Source organism: Trachemys scripta, chromosome 6 (genome assembly GCF_013100865.1).
Source record: "Trachemys scripta elegans isolate TJP31775 chromosome 6, CAS_Tse_1.0, whole genome shotgun sequence".
In the NCBI taxonomy this organism is placed as follows: Eukaryota; Metazoa; Chordata; order Testudines; family Emydidae; genus Trachemys; species Trachemys scripta.
Window position 1 is genome coordinate 98,706,076 of NC_048303.1, and position 15,685 is coordinate 98,721,760.

At 42.7% G+C, this 15,685-nt stretch overlaps 1 protein-coding gene across 1 annotated transcript in view; it reads right to left on the minus strand.

Annotated features, from left to right (window-relative positions):
- Positions 1-15,685, minus strand: part of FOCAD (focadhesin) — a 194,394-nt gene that overhangs the window by 60,030 nt on the left and 118,679 nt on the right. The window contains exons 16-21 of the mRNA XM_034774465.1: positions 15,528-15,662; positions 12,721-12,771; positions 12,025-12,108; positions 9,927-10,056; positions 5,806-5,994; positions 5,144-5,265 (exon numbers count right to left, since the gene is read on the minus strand). Coding sequence (XP_034630356.1) covers positions 5,144-5,265; positions 5,806-5,994; positions 9,927-10,056; positions 12,025-12,108; positions 12,721-12,771; positions 15,528-15,662 — 711 coding nt within the window. The remainder of the gene's footprint in view (positions 1-5,143; positions 5,266-5,805; positions 5,995-9,926; positions 10,057-12,024; positions 12,109-12,720; positions 12,772-15,527; positions 15,663-15,685) is intronic.

Below are 15,685 nucleotides of genomic sequence, written 5' to 3' on the forward strand. Positions count from 1 at the left end.
TGTGATGTTGATTTAAACTGTGGTTATTTGCCACGTTGATTTGCAGCATTGACCATTAAGGAGTTGGGGGGTGGATGTGCAAAGAGAAAGTCTGCCCCTTTGAGGGTACATAGTACTTTCTATCCGCTCTTTTGCACGTTGGTGGAATTGAGGCTGGTGTCTGCCAAACGGTCTCCGCTGGATCTAAGATGGCATTGTTGAAGGGAAGAGCGATTTTGGAGGTAGATGATGGTTGTAGTATTTGTACCAGCTTGTATTGGTTTGTCTGCACCTCCTCTAGGAGGATGTCCTGGCTGTGAGCGACCTGCTTAAACAGTCCTGAAACTACTTGAAATCATCTGCCGAAGCTGGTGGGAGGGGGGCATTATAGCCTCATCTAGGGAGGAAGAAGAATTGTTAGCAGGAGACGTAGTTTCTTGGTCTGTGCCAGTTTCTGTGTACTCTCCTACATCCTGAGCCTCCATGCGCTGCGGCGTGGGAGACACAGGGTTAGAGCGCAGTTTGTGTCTGTGCGCTGTGGAAGGCCTGGAATGTGGACCCCTGTAAGATGCCCAGGGTTCCCAATGCGCCCATGGCATCAGTAGCGTAGCTGGGGGGGGAGCGGCCGCTCCCCCACCGAGCACAAGTGGCACCTGTTTAATTTTACTCATCCGGGTGTCTTCGGTGGCACTGAAGCTTCATCGTCGAAATGCCACTGAAGACCCGCACAGCGAGTGAAGGTCCCGCCGCCGAGGTGCCGCTGAAGACCCGGGAGCGCTGCTCTGTCAGTAAAAGTGCCGCAGCGGGTGGCGCCTTTTTTTTTTCCATTCCCGCTCTTCCCTGCACCTGGCTATGCCACTGCATGGCATGGGGAAGGCCATAGGGGGGTAAATCCACGGTGATCCGCACCATGGTTGAGTCGTCTGGTGGTATCTTGGTCCCATATGGTTCCACGGTGTGCTGTGTGCTTTCGGTGAGGAGTGGTGTGGTGAGAAGGTGTTTTGCTCCGACATGTCCTCCTCGTCTTTGCTGGAAGATTGTGCAATGTCATGAGAGCTGTTGGGATCTCCTCCATAGTCTGTTGGAGAGCCCATGGTACCAAATATCAGGGAGTGCGGTGTCAACGATATCATCAAACCTTTCTGGCGGAGCAGAGACTGTGTCGGTGCCAATGTCCGGACTGTCGGGTGCCGCAGGGTCAGCTCTCGCCAGTGTCGGCATCGGTGCTGACCGACACTGTGACTGTTTAGTTGGTGCAGCCGGTGCCGACTTGTTTTTGTCCACCCATGCTGACTGCGCTGTCAGTGCTGAGAGCGGAGGCATGGCACCTGAGGAGGCGCTTGGTGCTGAGTCCCATTCCAGTGAACTCAATGCTGTGGAGGAGGCATGTCTTTGTCTATGCCTCGTCTGTCTCCTTCGCTCGGACCTCAGCAGTGCCGGAAGTGCTCGGAGTGTCATAGATGCTCACCTGAGCATATGTCAGCATCGGGGGGGTAGTGATCTGGCAGGAGACCATCTTTGTTTTCGCGGTGCTCTCTGAGGAGAGAAGTCTTTTTTGGTCTTTCAGAGGGTCCGTCTCCTTTCCCATTTGGAGGAGTGCCTAGAGAGGCAGTCTGCTTGTCTGACACTAGTTGGAGGGATTTCTCAATTAAATCATTTTCAGCCGTAGATCCCTGTTGCATCAGGCTCTGGCTTTCAAATTGCTGCAGTGGAGGCATTTCTGGGAGATATGCCCCTCACCCAGACAGCATACACACAATGAGTGCCCGTCTGAAAAGGGCATAGCTTCGCGGCAGGAGCCGCAGGGTTTGAAGCCTGGAGAACTAGGCATCTTAACGGGTAACCGTCCCCTGAGGGGAAGTAGCTAATGAAATAACACTTTTTTTTTTAATAAAGTAACACTAACACTAACTATAACTTTCTATCTGACTAACTATCTAATTAAACTATTTTTCTAACTGTTTTAGGGAAGAGTGCTAACACTGCCCCAGAGCTCCGTCTTCAGCCAAGGACAGTTGAGAAGGAACTGGAGGGCTTGGGTCATACGTGTGCTACACGTGGCACTGTGAGGCGACCCGCGCAGTCACTGCTACCATAAATCTCCGATCAGCAATGGTGGGACGCACCAACACCTGAAGTGGAGAACCCACAGGGACAGCACTCGAAGAAGAACCTTAATTAGGCATTTCCTAACTTCTGAGTGCTTGATTTTTCAACCTTAATGTTCTTTTAAAGTACTTTTTATGGATGATTTCGTAAGGTTTTTTAATAAAACAAACTGAAAAAAAAAAATTTATCATGTGACATCACACTGACACCCACATGGGTCATCATCAGGGTTGGAACAGTTAGATCCACTGAACAGACGTCTGACACTTGAGCTAATGGAGTATCTCAGTGGTGACCAACCTTATTACACGGAGGGCCACGTAAACCTAAGCACAACCTTGTATGGGCCAAATACATTCTACTTATTTTAATAAGATTTAAAGTCACCACTAATGATTTATATTTTAAGTTCAGCTTGTTTTGTATGTATTTAGACATGTTGTTTCTATGTACACTATTCTTTATTTACACACTTGTGTAAACTAAAATGATGTAAACATGACAACAAAACACTAATGAATCGGCCATTAGTATACTGTGTTGAAGCAGGCCGCGGGCCTTCCGAAATGCTCTGGTGGGTCGCGTATTGCCCGTGGGCCGTAGGTTGGGCAACCCTGAAGTAACTGATAGCAGCTGTAGGTCGTCGTCTACGTGAACCAGCCACTAGAGTATGCTGAAAGTAATTTTATCAGTGGATTTCACAGATATTTGCTGACAGCAAAGGAATACAGACACTCAGAAATCTTGGGTTTAATTCCAGGTTCTGGAGTGTTCTCAAGTGGGCACAGAGCCTTCTGCCCCTTTTCTCGCCAAGCTTGACCCCTTCTGGCCGTACTTGTCCCAGATTTGTCTCCCAGATCCTCTTCCCAGCCCCAATCTCCAAGTGTATCCTGGGTTCCTCATCCCAGTCCCAATCTCTCCCTCTGGGCTCCTTGTCAGAATCCCTGTTTCCCCCCAACTTGACTCCCATTCCAACTCTCTGTCTCCCTTCCTTGGACCCCCTTCCCTCTCCTCACTCTCAGGCTTCTCAGCCTGGTCATCTTGCCCACCCAGTCCCAATCTCCCCATGCCTATATAAACAGTTCTTTGTCCAATCTATCTTCACTTACTACCTTCACTGGCTCCTGATACCAACTTCTACACCTACCCAGTCCCAGTTTCATCCCGTGGCGCCGAGTCCTACTATTCCTCCCTGCCCCCTCAGATCCCAATCTATTCTGCACAGACTTTGACCCAATCTCTACCCTCCCACAAAACTCCCCAGACCTCTGCATTTCAGTCAGGCTTCCTCCTCCTCTACATTGCCTGTGACCAGAAGGGGGACCACTGAGGGCAATGGAGACAGACTCCTTACTCTCAGGTCCTGTGCCTGATGCCACAGCCAGCTCTGACTGCCAAGAGGAGCAACTGCAGGCAAAATATTGTTCTGCCCCTGCAACTCGGGCTGGGGCATGCTCAGTGAAGGTGGATTCTTTGGAGAAATTAGCTGCCAACTAGCAGGTTTCTATGAATCATGTGTGAACTGAGATTCTTTGGAGCCTTAAAACTTTGTCAATTTTTTATGGCACATCCCTGACCAAATTGACAACACCCTCGGCCAAATTGCAAGTCCTGCCTTCAAACATGGAGGAGCTAAAACTGCTCAACAAATGAGTTTAAGCATTCTTGAAAATATGAGCAAATTTTTTTTCCTAATTCCTAATCTCATTCTTTAGAAACAATTTGAGCTGAAACTTTAAAAAAGATCAGCCTGACGCAGACCCCTGGCATGAAAATTTCAGCCCAAAGAGATGAAATTTGACAAAGTTATAAACAACTGAAAACATGTGCTTATAACAGAGCGTGTTGATCAACCTTAACTATAGGTGTCACTACCAACTACACCTATAATTATAACTTCGTTATTTTTTATGAGGAAAAATGGGCTACTTGTACCCCAGTACAAGGGACAGAGGGAACAAGCATGGCAGTTCTGTCTTCTGAACATTTATTTTGTTGTTGCATGAATAAAGAAATAGTTTTTGGCATTGTTCTGAAGGCACTTTTAAAATGTACATCTATCACTATGTTGTTATTTCTAGAGGAGCTACTCTGGGCCCAGACTTAGATTTTTTACAAAACATGTTTTTATAATCATGTATGCTCTCCTGCTTGTCTAACACATGACAGAACAGACTTGTATAATTCTGACATTCTCATTTATGACCTGTGAAGAGAATCTTCACCCTAAGATGCACATAAGAAGGCTCCCCGGTAATGAAAATTGATCATATTAACTCTTCTTTCTTTTATGAACTCTGAAAGAGACTAACATGTCTACTTGTGCTAGTAAATGCTCAAACTGATATGAAAAATGGGAAACCAACATTCATTTCCCAAGCTCCTGTCTAGCTACTTATTTGTTTCCCCAGTCTCTGCAGTTTCCAAAGATCAGTTTTCGTATCAACTGTAATGCCATAATTCTAAACTCCCTGTAAGATTTGATAACAAGCTCTTTCTTATTTTCTGTAATGATTAACTGGATGTTCATTTCTTGTACCTTTTCCAAAACCACACAAATTTAGACGTTACAACTCCAGTTTACCAAAGTTCACTGCATAGGATCAGCCACATCAGCATAATATTCCAGGGACTTGGAAACAATTAAAAGATATGCTGTGTTATTACTACCCTAACGAGGAGGTGGCGGTCACTCCCTATGGTGGAATCCCATAATTGTTGTTCAGACACACCAAAATACTAGAGCACTATAGCCTGATTAGGCACCACTGCTGAGAGGAGGAGGGGCAAAAGGAGAATGTCAGTTTCCATTTACGCCAACGATTTTCAGAGGGAGCATTTCAGCAAAGAGAGCATTTTATTAAATGTATTTACACGTTCTATTCACGTTAATTGTCCCTCACAGCAACTTTAGTTAATTATGGTGCATTAAAACATCACATAGCTTGTAGCTAGTATTTCCTAATTAAAATAAGCAAATGTGACTCTGTGGGGAGCAGGGAGGAGAAAGCAGCACAACATTTCTGAAAAGGGAAGAAAAGCCGAGAATGCTTACCTCATGAATGAGAGCTATTAACATCTGTTGGAAATTGCGCCCTCTGCTAGCCAGAAAACGACTGATAGGTTTGCCATCTTTGCCCATGTGGATTGGAAGGTCATAACATAACAACATGCCAGCTTAAAAAAAAAAAACCATATAAATGCATCAACATAAAATACTGCTAAATAGAGCAAAAAAAGTTTCATGCACAATAGCTGAATGCAAATTTTAAGAAAGATCATATAATGTTTCTAAAGTTACATTTTAAAATGAGAGTGACACTGACCAGTGGGGAAGATCATTCTGGAGTCACTTAATGATTCATGCTTCCAGTGCTGCTGGGTAGTAAGACTCATCACTTAGAGAATGAGTTCAGACTTTGAGGAAGAGGCAGGGAGAAGGGCAAAGGAAACATCAGTGTTATAGAGTACATGATTGTTGCTTAAACTGATGCACTCTACGATCTTCATTCAGGAAAACATCGCTATTCAGGACAATATGTAAGCACATGGTCAACTTTAATCATGTGCTAAAATGCTGTCCTGAAAAAGTTTTGACTTAAGTATGTCCTGACAAGCTTTTCTGAATCAAGGACAACACCACATTCAGAGAAAACTACCATACATTCTGAAACATTAGTCAAGGGAGTGATGTGACCAATGACAGGAGAGGCTCACCTGCAAGGCCAGGCTTCAGGCCTGGCTGCTTGTTCCTCTCATACATTTTCAGCATGAAGTTGGGAACTCCTGCTACGGTCTTTCCTTGATCCGAGCGTGTGGCCCCTCCTCTCAGGGCAGAATGATACACTCCGCGGGGCATGTTGGCCATCTCCTGTTTCACAAGTGACGCCACAAACTCTTCAAATGCTGGAGGAAGTGGGTGGAAGAAAAAGGTCAGGGGCTGAAGAGAGGCCAAAAAATCCCAACAAACCCAAAACCACAGCTTCAGGGCAGTTATGCTTAACTAAACTAGCAACTACACGTTCAGCTGAAAGCTCCAAGGTTAGGGATTTAGAACTCCTGGCAAGTCTTCCTGACTCTATGTTCACCTCCACTCAAACTGCAGCTCAGGAAGCTCTGAATAAGTGATGTCAGATGCTCAGACTCAGAAGAAAAATAGCCTGAACCATTCTCAGTGCTGTTGATCAATGTGTTCTTTGTTTGTTTCGCAAAGGACACAGTCACAAACTGGGACAGTCAGAAACTAAACTGACATTTACATTTGTCAATGTAAATAAAATGTTCCTTGCAAATGAGATTTTTTCTTATAGGCTTTTTCACCATTAAAAAATAAACAACTGGTACTATAATTTCTCTGAACACAGTTGTAGGTACTGTTTATATGATGGTATGCTCTCATACTTGGGCTTTTTATATTTTATCTGGGTTCAACAGTGTAAAGAAGTAAAGTAATGCTATTGCTTGGTTATGAAGTTAGATTAAAGTAGCCCTTATGGTTGATGTGTGCAGTGTTACTGCATCCCAACATGAAGCCAACATTAGACCAGCACCTGGCAATGCTGATAGATTTAAGAGTCTGTTAGTGCTTTCATTATATGACCAAGTTTTAAAGGATTTATAACAACTGTTTCACATTACTCTTGAAACTCTGGCGTATAAGTTCTCAAACCAGATGCAATGCTGGTTTCCTAAGAATTAGAGCACATATGGGTTGAAAGAGCATTTACCTACTCTTCTGAGATCCTGGCAATACCTGAGGTACCTTGGAACAAGTTAATGGAAAGACACATCTTATCCTGGAACTTCCTTACTTTGGTCATTTTCAGTCAGTACCCATTATTTTAGCAGGATTTCCTTCTTTTCCATTTCTTATTTATTTTATTAACAGTATAAACATGAGAAAAAGACTGCAAAATGTCATAAAAGAGAGCCTTTTTTTTTTTTTTAAACAGATGAATGTGTACCTAGGCAACTGGGTGTCTGTAATAATGATTAGACTATGTAGCCATGGACAATGTCCCCCCATAGATTTCTTTAAATCCAAGTGTTTTTTTAAACTGATTATAACAAAGAACTTGTTGCTTTCAAAATGCCTATCAATGAGTTTGCTATTTCTAATCACAATGGCAAATAAATGCAACCTAATGATCCAGAATGCCAGGCATAAACCAAACAGGGAAACCTAGCTAAACTTCATGAAAGACCACCAGATTCTGAAGCAAATGATAATGAATCATACTTTAAGGGCTGGTACAAATCTGAAGAAAAACAGGCAACGACTACTGAATGTATTATGAACCAAAATACTGACCTATCTTCTGTATATACATCTACCATTGAATAAGAAAAAAATGGATTCAATTGGTGTCCTTTAAAATGTACATACATCACATTGTGTTGCATGGGATGAACTTTTTTTTTTAAAAAAGGTACAAGTTTCTAGACTGCATATGACACTCACCAAACAACAATCAAGGATTAAACTGGTTTACTGAAAACATGGATGCTTTGTGTGTGCAGACTCTACTCTCTCTACTCCCACTGCTGGCTCTCTTTCTGTCTGCAATAGGAGTACAGAGATAATACAGCTTAGCAGTTGAAATTGACAGTGTGGCTGGGCTCCTAAGGAGCTCAGAGAAGAGAAGCTTTCCCAATTTCTGTTTCCTTTGGCTCACACAAATGTAGATGCTAAGAGAGTAAATAGTAAGTGTGGTATGCTTCTGTTGCAGAAAGTCTATGGGTTTATTAGTATTTTTCCTTTCAGCTGTGTAACTGAGGTAACCTCGATGGATTTGTTTGTGAGTGAAGACAGTTTTGCCCTCCAGAGTAGAGGAAGGCTCATGGAAAGACAATCCCACATTCAACAAGAATTCCAGGAGAAAAACTGGCTTTTGATTGGAACTCTGGATTTTAGCTCCAGTTACCATAGAAATAAGAATTCATCTCTTCCAGAAGTGGAATATGGAGGCTAGGAAAGAGTTTCCCCCACGAAGAGTGGGGAGGGGAAGGTGAGAAGAGAAAGTTCTGAGTTAAGGGAATCATCCAGAGAAGCCCAAGGAGAAAGATGTCTCAGCCATCCTCTGGAAGCTCCAGTCAACATGGTACCATTAGCAAGGACATCAGGGAAAATAGGGACTGCTGGCCTATACCTTCCCATGGGTTGCCATCTTAGCCAGCAGCAAGGAAACTGTGAATGATCTTGGTAACATCTAACAGCTGTTCAATTAGACCAGGTTCCACAGCCTCACCTGTAAACAAGATTTAGTGGTCTCTGAGAGATCTCTATCATTGCTTTGGGCACCTAATATCTTAGTCCATCACTAGAGTTGTTCATCCATGCCAATAGCCCTGATTCTACAAAGAGCCCTTTTCTACAAATTTTTATTTACAGTTTTCCTAGCCTCCTGTTAAGCTAAACAACGTCACTCTGGGTGCACTTGCCCAGCTTTGTGTCTTTGACAGCAAGCACTGCTCTCATTAGTTTAAATGGCTTACTTGGTGTTTCCCTGTAAAGTTTCCTAAGCGGACTATTGCCTTACATTCAGAGTATAGAAAGTGCTTCCCCACATGGAAGCAGCATATATCCTCCAGTCTGATACCTCCTTGAGAGTCCACACAGGTCCCAGTCAATCCAAGCTTCCTAATGAAAGGACCTGAGGACCAGAAGATGGTCTCCTTCCCCAGATGCAAGTGGGAGAAGTTCCCATAAAAGAAATATTACATAGAGATGTATTATTATTTATACTATGGTAGCATCTAGGGACCACATTCATATACTGTGCTAGAAACTGTACAAATACATAAAAAGAGAGAGTTCCTGTCCTGAGGAGGTTACAGTCCTGCAACTGTTGCATTGCTGACTTTAGTGGATAGTTAGCATTAAAACTATAATTAAGTGAACATTTTAAAAATAAATGTTATCTTTAAGATGAATCAGTTGTTCAGGTATCAAAATGAACCTGTCAGCCATGGGAGTCTCTCTTTATACCAGTGATTCTCAAACTTTTGTACTGGTGATCCCTTTCACACAGCAAGTCTCTGAGTGCAACCCCCCTTATAAATTAAAAACACTTTTTTATATATTTAACACCATTATAAATGCTGGAGGCAAAGCGGGGCTTGGGGTGGAGGCTGACAGCTCGCAACCCCCCATGTAATAACCTCACGACCCCCTAAGGGGTCCTAACCCCCAGTTTGAGAACCCATGCGTTATACCTATTTAAGTCTCACTAATGCTTTTTGTTACTCTTATTTTTCATATTCACACCTTCATTAATTAACTATGTTTTATACTGCATAATGTCTTAATATTGTTTACTTAATGATGTGATTTTAAGTTATTCAGAGCACTATGCACCCTCTTCACAAATACATTACCTGGAAAAAATAGCAAAGAGTATAACTTACATGAAGCAAATACATTTATAAATCCTGTAACTTGGTATTTCCTGCTGTTTTACTTTCATTCAAAATTCAGAATTGCCTTAAAATGCTGTCCTTCAGTTCTCTATGTTAGGCCTATATCATAATCAGCGAACAACTATTTGAAATACAGTAACTTGTAACCAATTATATAACTACAGAAAAGAGAAAAAATGAATAGCATTTATAAGAAGAATTCTTAAGTAACATCCTTGAAAACATCTTTATTCACTGCCAGGAGCTCTTAATGTCACTATTCTTCAAATTGGTGAAGTGTTTTAGGATATAATTTTTATGGAAGATAAAATAAGGTCTCAATCCCACATGTGTCTTCATATAGGTAGAACTCTATACCCATGTGGAGTCACTCAGATTCTAAAGCTGTATAGAAGCTTCCACTTATGAAAGTGCTCTACCTGGCAAAACAGAAGGATGAGTTAGAGACAACAGTTTGATATATGAAGAGCCAGGAACAGAAAGGTCCACCTCCTTCTCCTCCTCTTCATTTATGTCCATCTCTTCTGATGGACCAACTTCTGGTCTTGCCTGAAGGATGACAAAGGCAGCAATAAAACAAAACAAAAAAAATAAAAATAGAAATAAACATTGCCTCTTAATCCACGTTTAGTTTCAAGGTCCAGTGTGACAAAGATAAGGATCATTATTTCAGTAAGGAACGCCCTCCAGTTTAATGAATTGAGTTGAAACTGATCAACTGAACGTCTTTCTTCTACCAGGCTGAAGAGTGTATGTAGATCACAATAGGCTTATAAAAGCAGTGAGCCATATAAATTCCAAGATATCATTATTGGTAAAAATAATCAAGGCATTTGTGGACTGAATGGCAATACTTGTAGTACTACTGGGCCTTGGATTTGACTTAGTCTGACCCCTCTGTAACAATTCAGGAAAAGAAAATAGTTTATGTTTGTATTGATATTCAACCTATAAAGCACATTTCTAATAGGAACAGAAGTGTTTTTTCTTCTTTTCATTAGACTAAAATCTGCAACATGTTTCTAACTGATTAAGTCTTTAAATAAACAAACCTACTCATCTTCTACATTTTCTGATGGGACATTATACCAGGTTCAATTACCAGGATATTGCCTAAGTGCCAGCACACAGAAATTTATTTATTATTGCACTAGCATTTAGAGATTTGTCCTTAATTTGTATCTTCTTCTCTTGTGACAAAATGCCTTCCCTTTTCATTTGTAGGTTTTCACTAAGGGCTTGTCTACACTACCGCTTAAGTTGATGTAAGTTACGTTGCTAAGGGGTGTGAAAATGACACCCCCCCCGAGTGACAAATTACATTAACTTAAAGCAGTGTCCAGACCACGCTATGTCTGCAGGAGACGCTCTCCTGACTACAAGGCTACTGCCTCTCAATGAGGTGGAGTAATTATGCCAACAGAAGAGTGCTCTCCCATCGGTATAGCATGTCTTCACCGGGCAGCTGCGCCGACGTAGTGCAGTAGTGTAGACTACCCCTGAGACAAGGTGGGTGAGGTAATATCTCTTATTGGACAAACTTCTGCTTGTGAGAGAGACAAGCTTTTGAGTTTACACAGAGCTCTTCATCAGGTATTCACTGGACATTTCTTCACAAGTTTCCATAAAGTATGGTCTCTCTTAAAAAATCTGTTTATTACATTTTCATGATGTACAGCCATAGCACCATATGGAGCCAATTATGTAATATTGTAGGAAATCGAAACATACGGAAGTATTTACCAGAACCATAAAGTAACAGTGATTACCCATTACTGCCTACATGTAGATTACCTTACATGAGAGTCTCCATGTACTCTTCCAGTGTGTACATGTATTGAGTCAGGAATTTTGCAGGGTAAAATATAAGAGGAAACAGTCCTTTACATATACATAAAGCCATGAAACAATAATTTTCTTTCCACCTGCCTCCCCACAAAAGGAGGAAAAGTACCTTAAAAGTATATGGAACACAGGTAGACAAGATTTTATCTTGATTCAAAACAAACACTTACTACCTAAATGGGCAAGTTTGTCTCAAACTGAGGTATTAAGCATGAGCTCAGGGATTATTACTTTGAGATACAACTTTCAACCGAGTCTGTGTCTCTAACTACTTCCCTATAATTCAAAGCCTGGTCCCAAACACTCTCAGAATAACAAAAGATACAAATCAAGGACCCGCTCTCACCTGTGAAGCCCCACTTACTAATTAATGAAGTAATAAAAGTTGCCTTCTCTCTGATCACAAAGGCATCACTGAACTGTTCAGTTAGCATTCTCCCTCTCTCAGGAGCTTATCCCAGCACTCTCTGTTAACTGTCCCTTTTATTGAGGAGAGACAACCAGCTACATCCCTAAGGTGGGTCATTTTGCTTCTGATTCTGCTGTTTGTTAGTTCATCTGGGCTAGCGAGCAAGTATTCCCCTCCTTTCATGTGGTTTTGCTCTTTCCTTTTCCATTTCATTTCTAAGGAAGTGGCACATACTCTCACTCTTTAAAGTACAAAATGTCTACCTGTTCAGGAAGATGAAGGATGGTGTGTTCTTCAGAACCAAATTCTGACAGAGATTTATATGCTGAAATTGCTACAATGGAATCCTAGGAAAAAATATCACAAGCATAGAAGGCATTATTGCTGCATAGTGGAGACAGAACTCATTTGGTTATCCCCTAAGCTAAGGGAGTTTATCCGCTAACAGTTGAATGCTGAACTCTTTTATGAATGTCTTTGTTATATGTAATGAAGTCTCCTGTGAAGCATATACTCAATCAGTTATTTTCTGTACACAATAAAGCACAATTGGGGAGAAATCCATTATCAAAATCGACACCCTCGTTGGTAGTCTCAACAAAGAAGTCTATTATTAATGGAAACCCTCTCACCCTAACAGTGCACCCAACCAGGCCAAGGCTAAGACATATAGGGGAAATGCAGGCAATGTGGGAAGCTTCAACCAGTTTTGACTGCACTGTCCTGGCTCTGAGGAGAAGCAGAAAAAATTTGTCTCCACGGTTGTCTGTCTACCTCCCTTCACAAACACCAAGCTCAGTGAAAGAGAGAGAAAACTAAGCACTGACAGGCAAGAAAATATTGCAATAAATAAATAAATAAATAGACACTGATACCAATATCTTCAAAGAGGGACCAGGGGAATCCTTAACCTATCTCACTGACCACCTTAATTAACATTTTCCTGGCACCTCACTTACCTTGCTCTGAGTGTGGCTCCAAAGTGAACTGACAACTTGAGCTTTAAATTTCTATAAAATTAAAAAAATATTTAGTTATAGATAGGCACATGGGTCTATTCAGTTTCTATTTCATTATGTAATATGGACAAAACTGAAGCAAGGAGTTATCAGAAGTTATCAGCAATTGAAAATGTACTGTACATTGACCATTATGGATTTTTTACAGTGAGGCACTTAGATACCATGGAGATGGCTGCAGTAAAAATACCTAGATACTATAGCTTAGGCTACGTCTTCACTACGGGGGGGGTGTGGGGGGGGTTTGAAGGGTGGAAGGAGTGGGATCGATTTAAGATACACAAATTCAGCTACGCGAATAGCGTAGCTGAATTCAACGTATCCGAGCCGACTTACCCCGCTGAGAGGATGGCGGCAAATTGATCTCCGCGGCTCCCCCGTCGACGGTGCTTACTCCTACCTGCGCTGGTGGAGTACAAGCGTCGATTCGGGGATCGATTGTCGATTTCTACCCGCCGATTCAAGCGGGGAGTGAAGACGTAGCCTTAGATTAGCTCCATCTTTATAATAGTTTAGGTGGTAAAAACTATTCTATAAAAATACAAACCAAGGCTCCAGTCCTGCAAACACTTATGTATGTGCTTAACTTTAAGAATGCATGTAGTCTTGTGAAGTCAATGCCTGAATTTGCAGGATGGGGGCTCATCTTTTAAAGTCTGTCTACATGGAAGAGCAAACAGAAAAAGGGAGTCTGTGCACAAGCAAAAATAGTTTAGCAAAAAATGTCACTGCAGGATACTCAGGGTGGATTTTCACACCTATCCTTTGATTTATTAGCCCAAGGGAGGGCAAACTTTTTGGCTCGAGGGCCACATCTGGGTATAGAAATTGTATGGCAGGCCATGAATGCTCACAAAATTGGAGGCTGAGGTGCGGGAGAGGGTGAGGGCTCCTGCTGGGGGTGCAGGCTCTGGGGTGTGGCTGGGTATGAGGGGTTGGGGTGCAGGAGGGTTCTCTGGGCTGGGACTGATGGGTTTAGAGGGGGATCAGGGCTGGGGCGGGGGTTGGAGCACAGGAGGTGGTCAGGGTCCAGGCTCCGGGTGGTGCTTACCTCAAGCATGTCCCCTGTCCTGCTCCTACACGGAGACACAGCCAGGCAGCTCTGCGCGCTGCCCCATCCACAGGCGCTGCCCCCACAGCTCCCATTGGCCTCAGCTGAGGGGGCGATGCTTGGGGCAGGGGCAGCATATGGAGCCCCCTGGCTGCCCCTACATGTAGGAGCCGGAGGGGGGACATGCCGCTGCTTCTGGGAACCGTGCAGAGCCACAGCCTGCGCAGAGCGGGGCAAAGCCCCCGACCCCGCTCCCTGGCTGGAGCACCGGGGCAAGGCAAGCTCCAGACCCCGCTACCCTGTGGGAGCCTGAGGGCTGGATTAAAACATCTGAAGGACCAGATGCGGCCCCAGGGCCGTAGTTTGCCCACCCTGTATTAGCCTATTAAATGGCTCAAAGTGCACTCAGACTTGTTTTGATGGGATGTAAAAGTTAATACAAGAAAAAAAAAACATGATCAAACACAATGAAAGTAATAGTACAATTAAAAAAAATACCACCCTCCAACCTCAAAACCAAAGCCAAACACAGTGGATACTCCAAAGTAGGAGAAAAAGTGGAAAGGTTCTCTATGAAATGGCTAACAGTGGTTAAAATAAAACAACACCTATGAAAAAGAAAAGTCAGAAGAGAAAGAATTAAACAGATATCAAAGGGATGAGAGTTCTGTTGTCTAGAGATCACAACAGCAACAGGACAGTAACTTGCAAATATAAGGCATAATGGTGGAACTTCTGCATTTGGAAAGAAATAGAAGCAAAGGAAAAGATCTGATAAAAGCTTTGTTAATAGGGCTGAGTAGTTACAAAAGCACAGGTGGCTTTCCATACACTGCTGAGTGGTTGAAAATAAAATGCCAAAACGCTTAATCTGGCAACCTGCCTGGGAATTATGCTTCTACGAAGGAAATGAGAGCCATCTCTTATAGACAAGCTACACCCACTACTGAAACATCTGTTTTCCCAGGGCTGTGGAGAGGATACAGCTCAGTGGCAGAACCAAAGCACTGTTTTGGGGTAGACTGAGCTAACAAGGTTTGTAGAGCAAGAGGTACACAACTGTATATCATCAACATACTGATCTATCTGAGGTATTTCTAGGGCACCTATCACATTTGTATCCAAGTGCTGTTGATACTACACCCCATATTCAATTCTCAGTGGATCTCTATGGCTATCCTGTTCTTCTCCACGCCCTGTCACAAAAATCAGGATGAGCAGAGAGGCACACATGCATCTAGACAAAAGCCCTACGCTTCATTCATTCCTAAATCTGTGACAGCCTTAAGACAAAACCACCCCTTGTGTCACTCAATTACCAGAGGGAAATGGCTGCCATCCCCACATTCATTCATTGGTCACCTTGGGAAAAAGGGGGAGGAGGGAGCAATTGAAAATATTACTTCAAAAAAGCCCCAAAACTTTATTTCTACCACAAAGAGAACATCCTTGACTACGTGTCCAGGATTCTGAGGGAAGGGAGCATCTGTCCAGCACTGCAGTGGTGGGAAGTTAGCAGGTATGTACTTACCTACCTCACAGGATTAGCTAATGCTTCTAAAGCCCTTTGAAAACAAAGTGCTATTTAAATGTAAAGATACAGCTAATTATTGTGACTTGGAACATCCCTAAATGAGCAGACACATTTAAAGCTGCCATTAAGAGAAGAAATACACTTTAAACCTGGGACACATACCTCATACTCATTTGTATTCACTGTTAATGAAGGAACCAGGGCGAACAATTCGTTCAGTGTTTTTAACATGAGTGGACGGGTGTCACAGCTCAACTTTGGTGAGAGTGCGTTCCACGTAGAGCGAATACAAACGACCTGCAAGGGAAATGAATGCATCA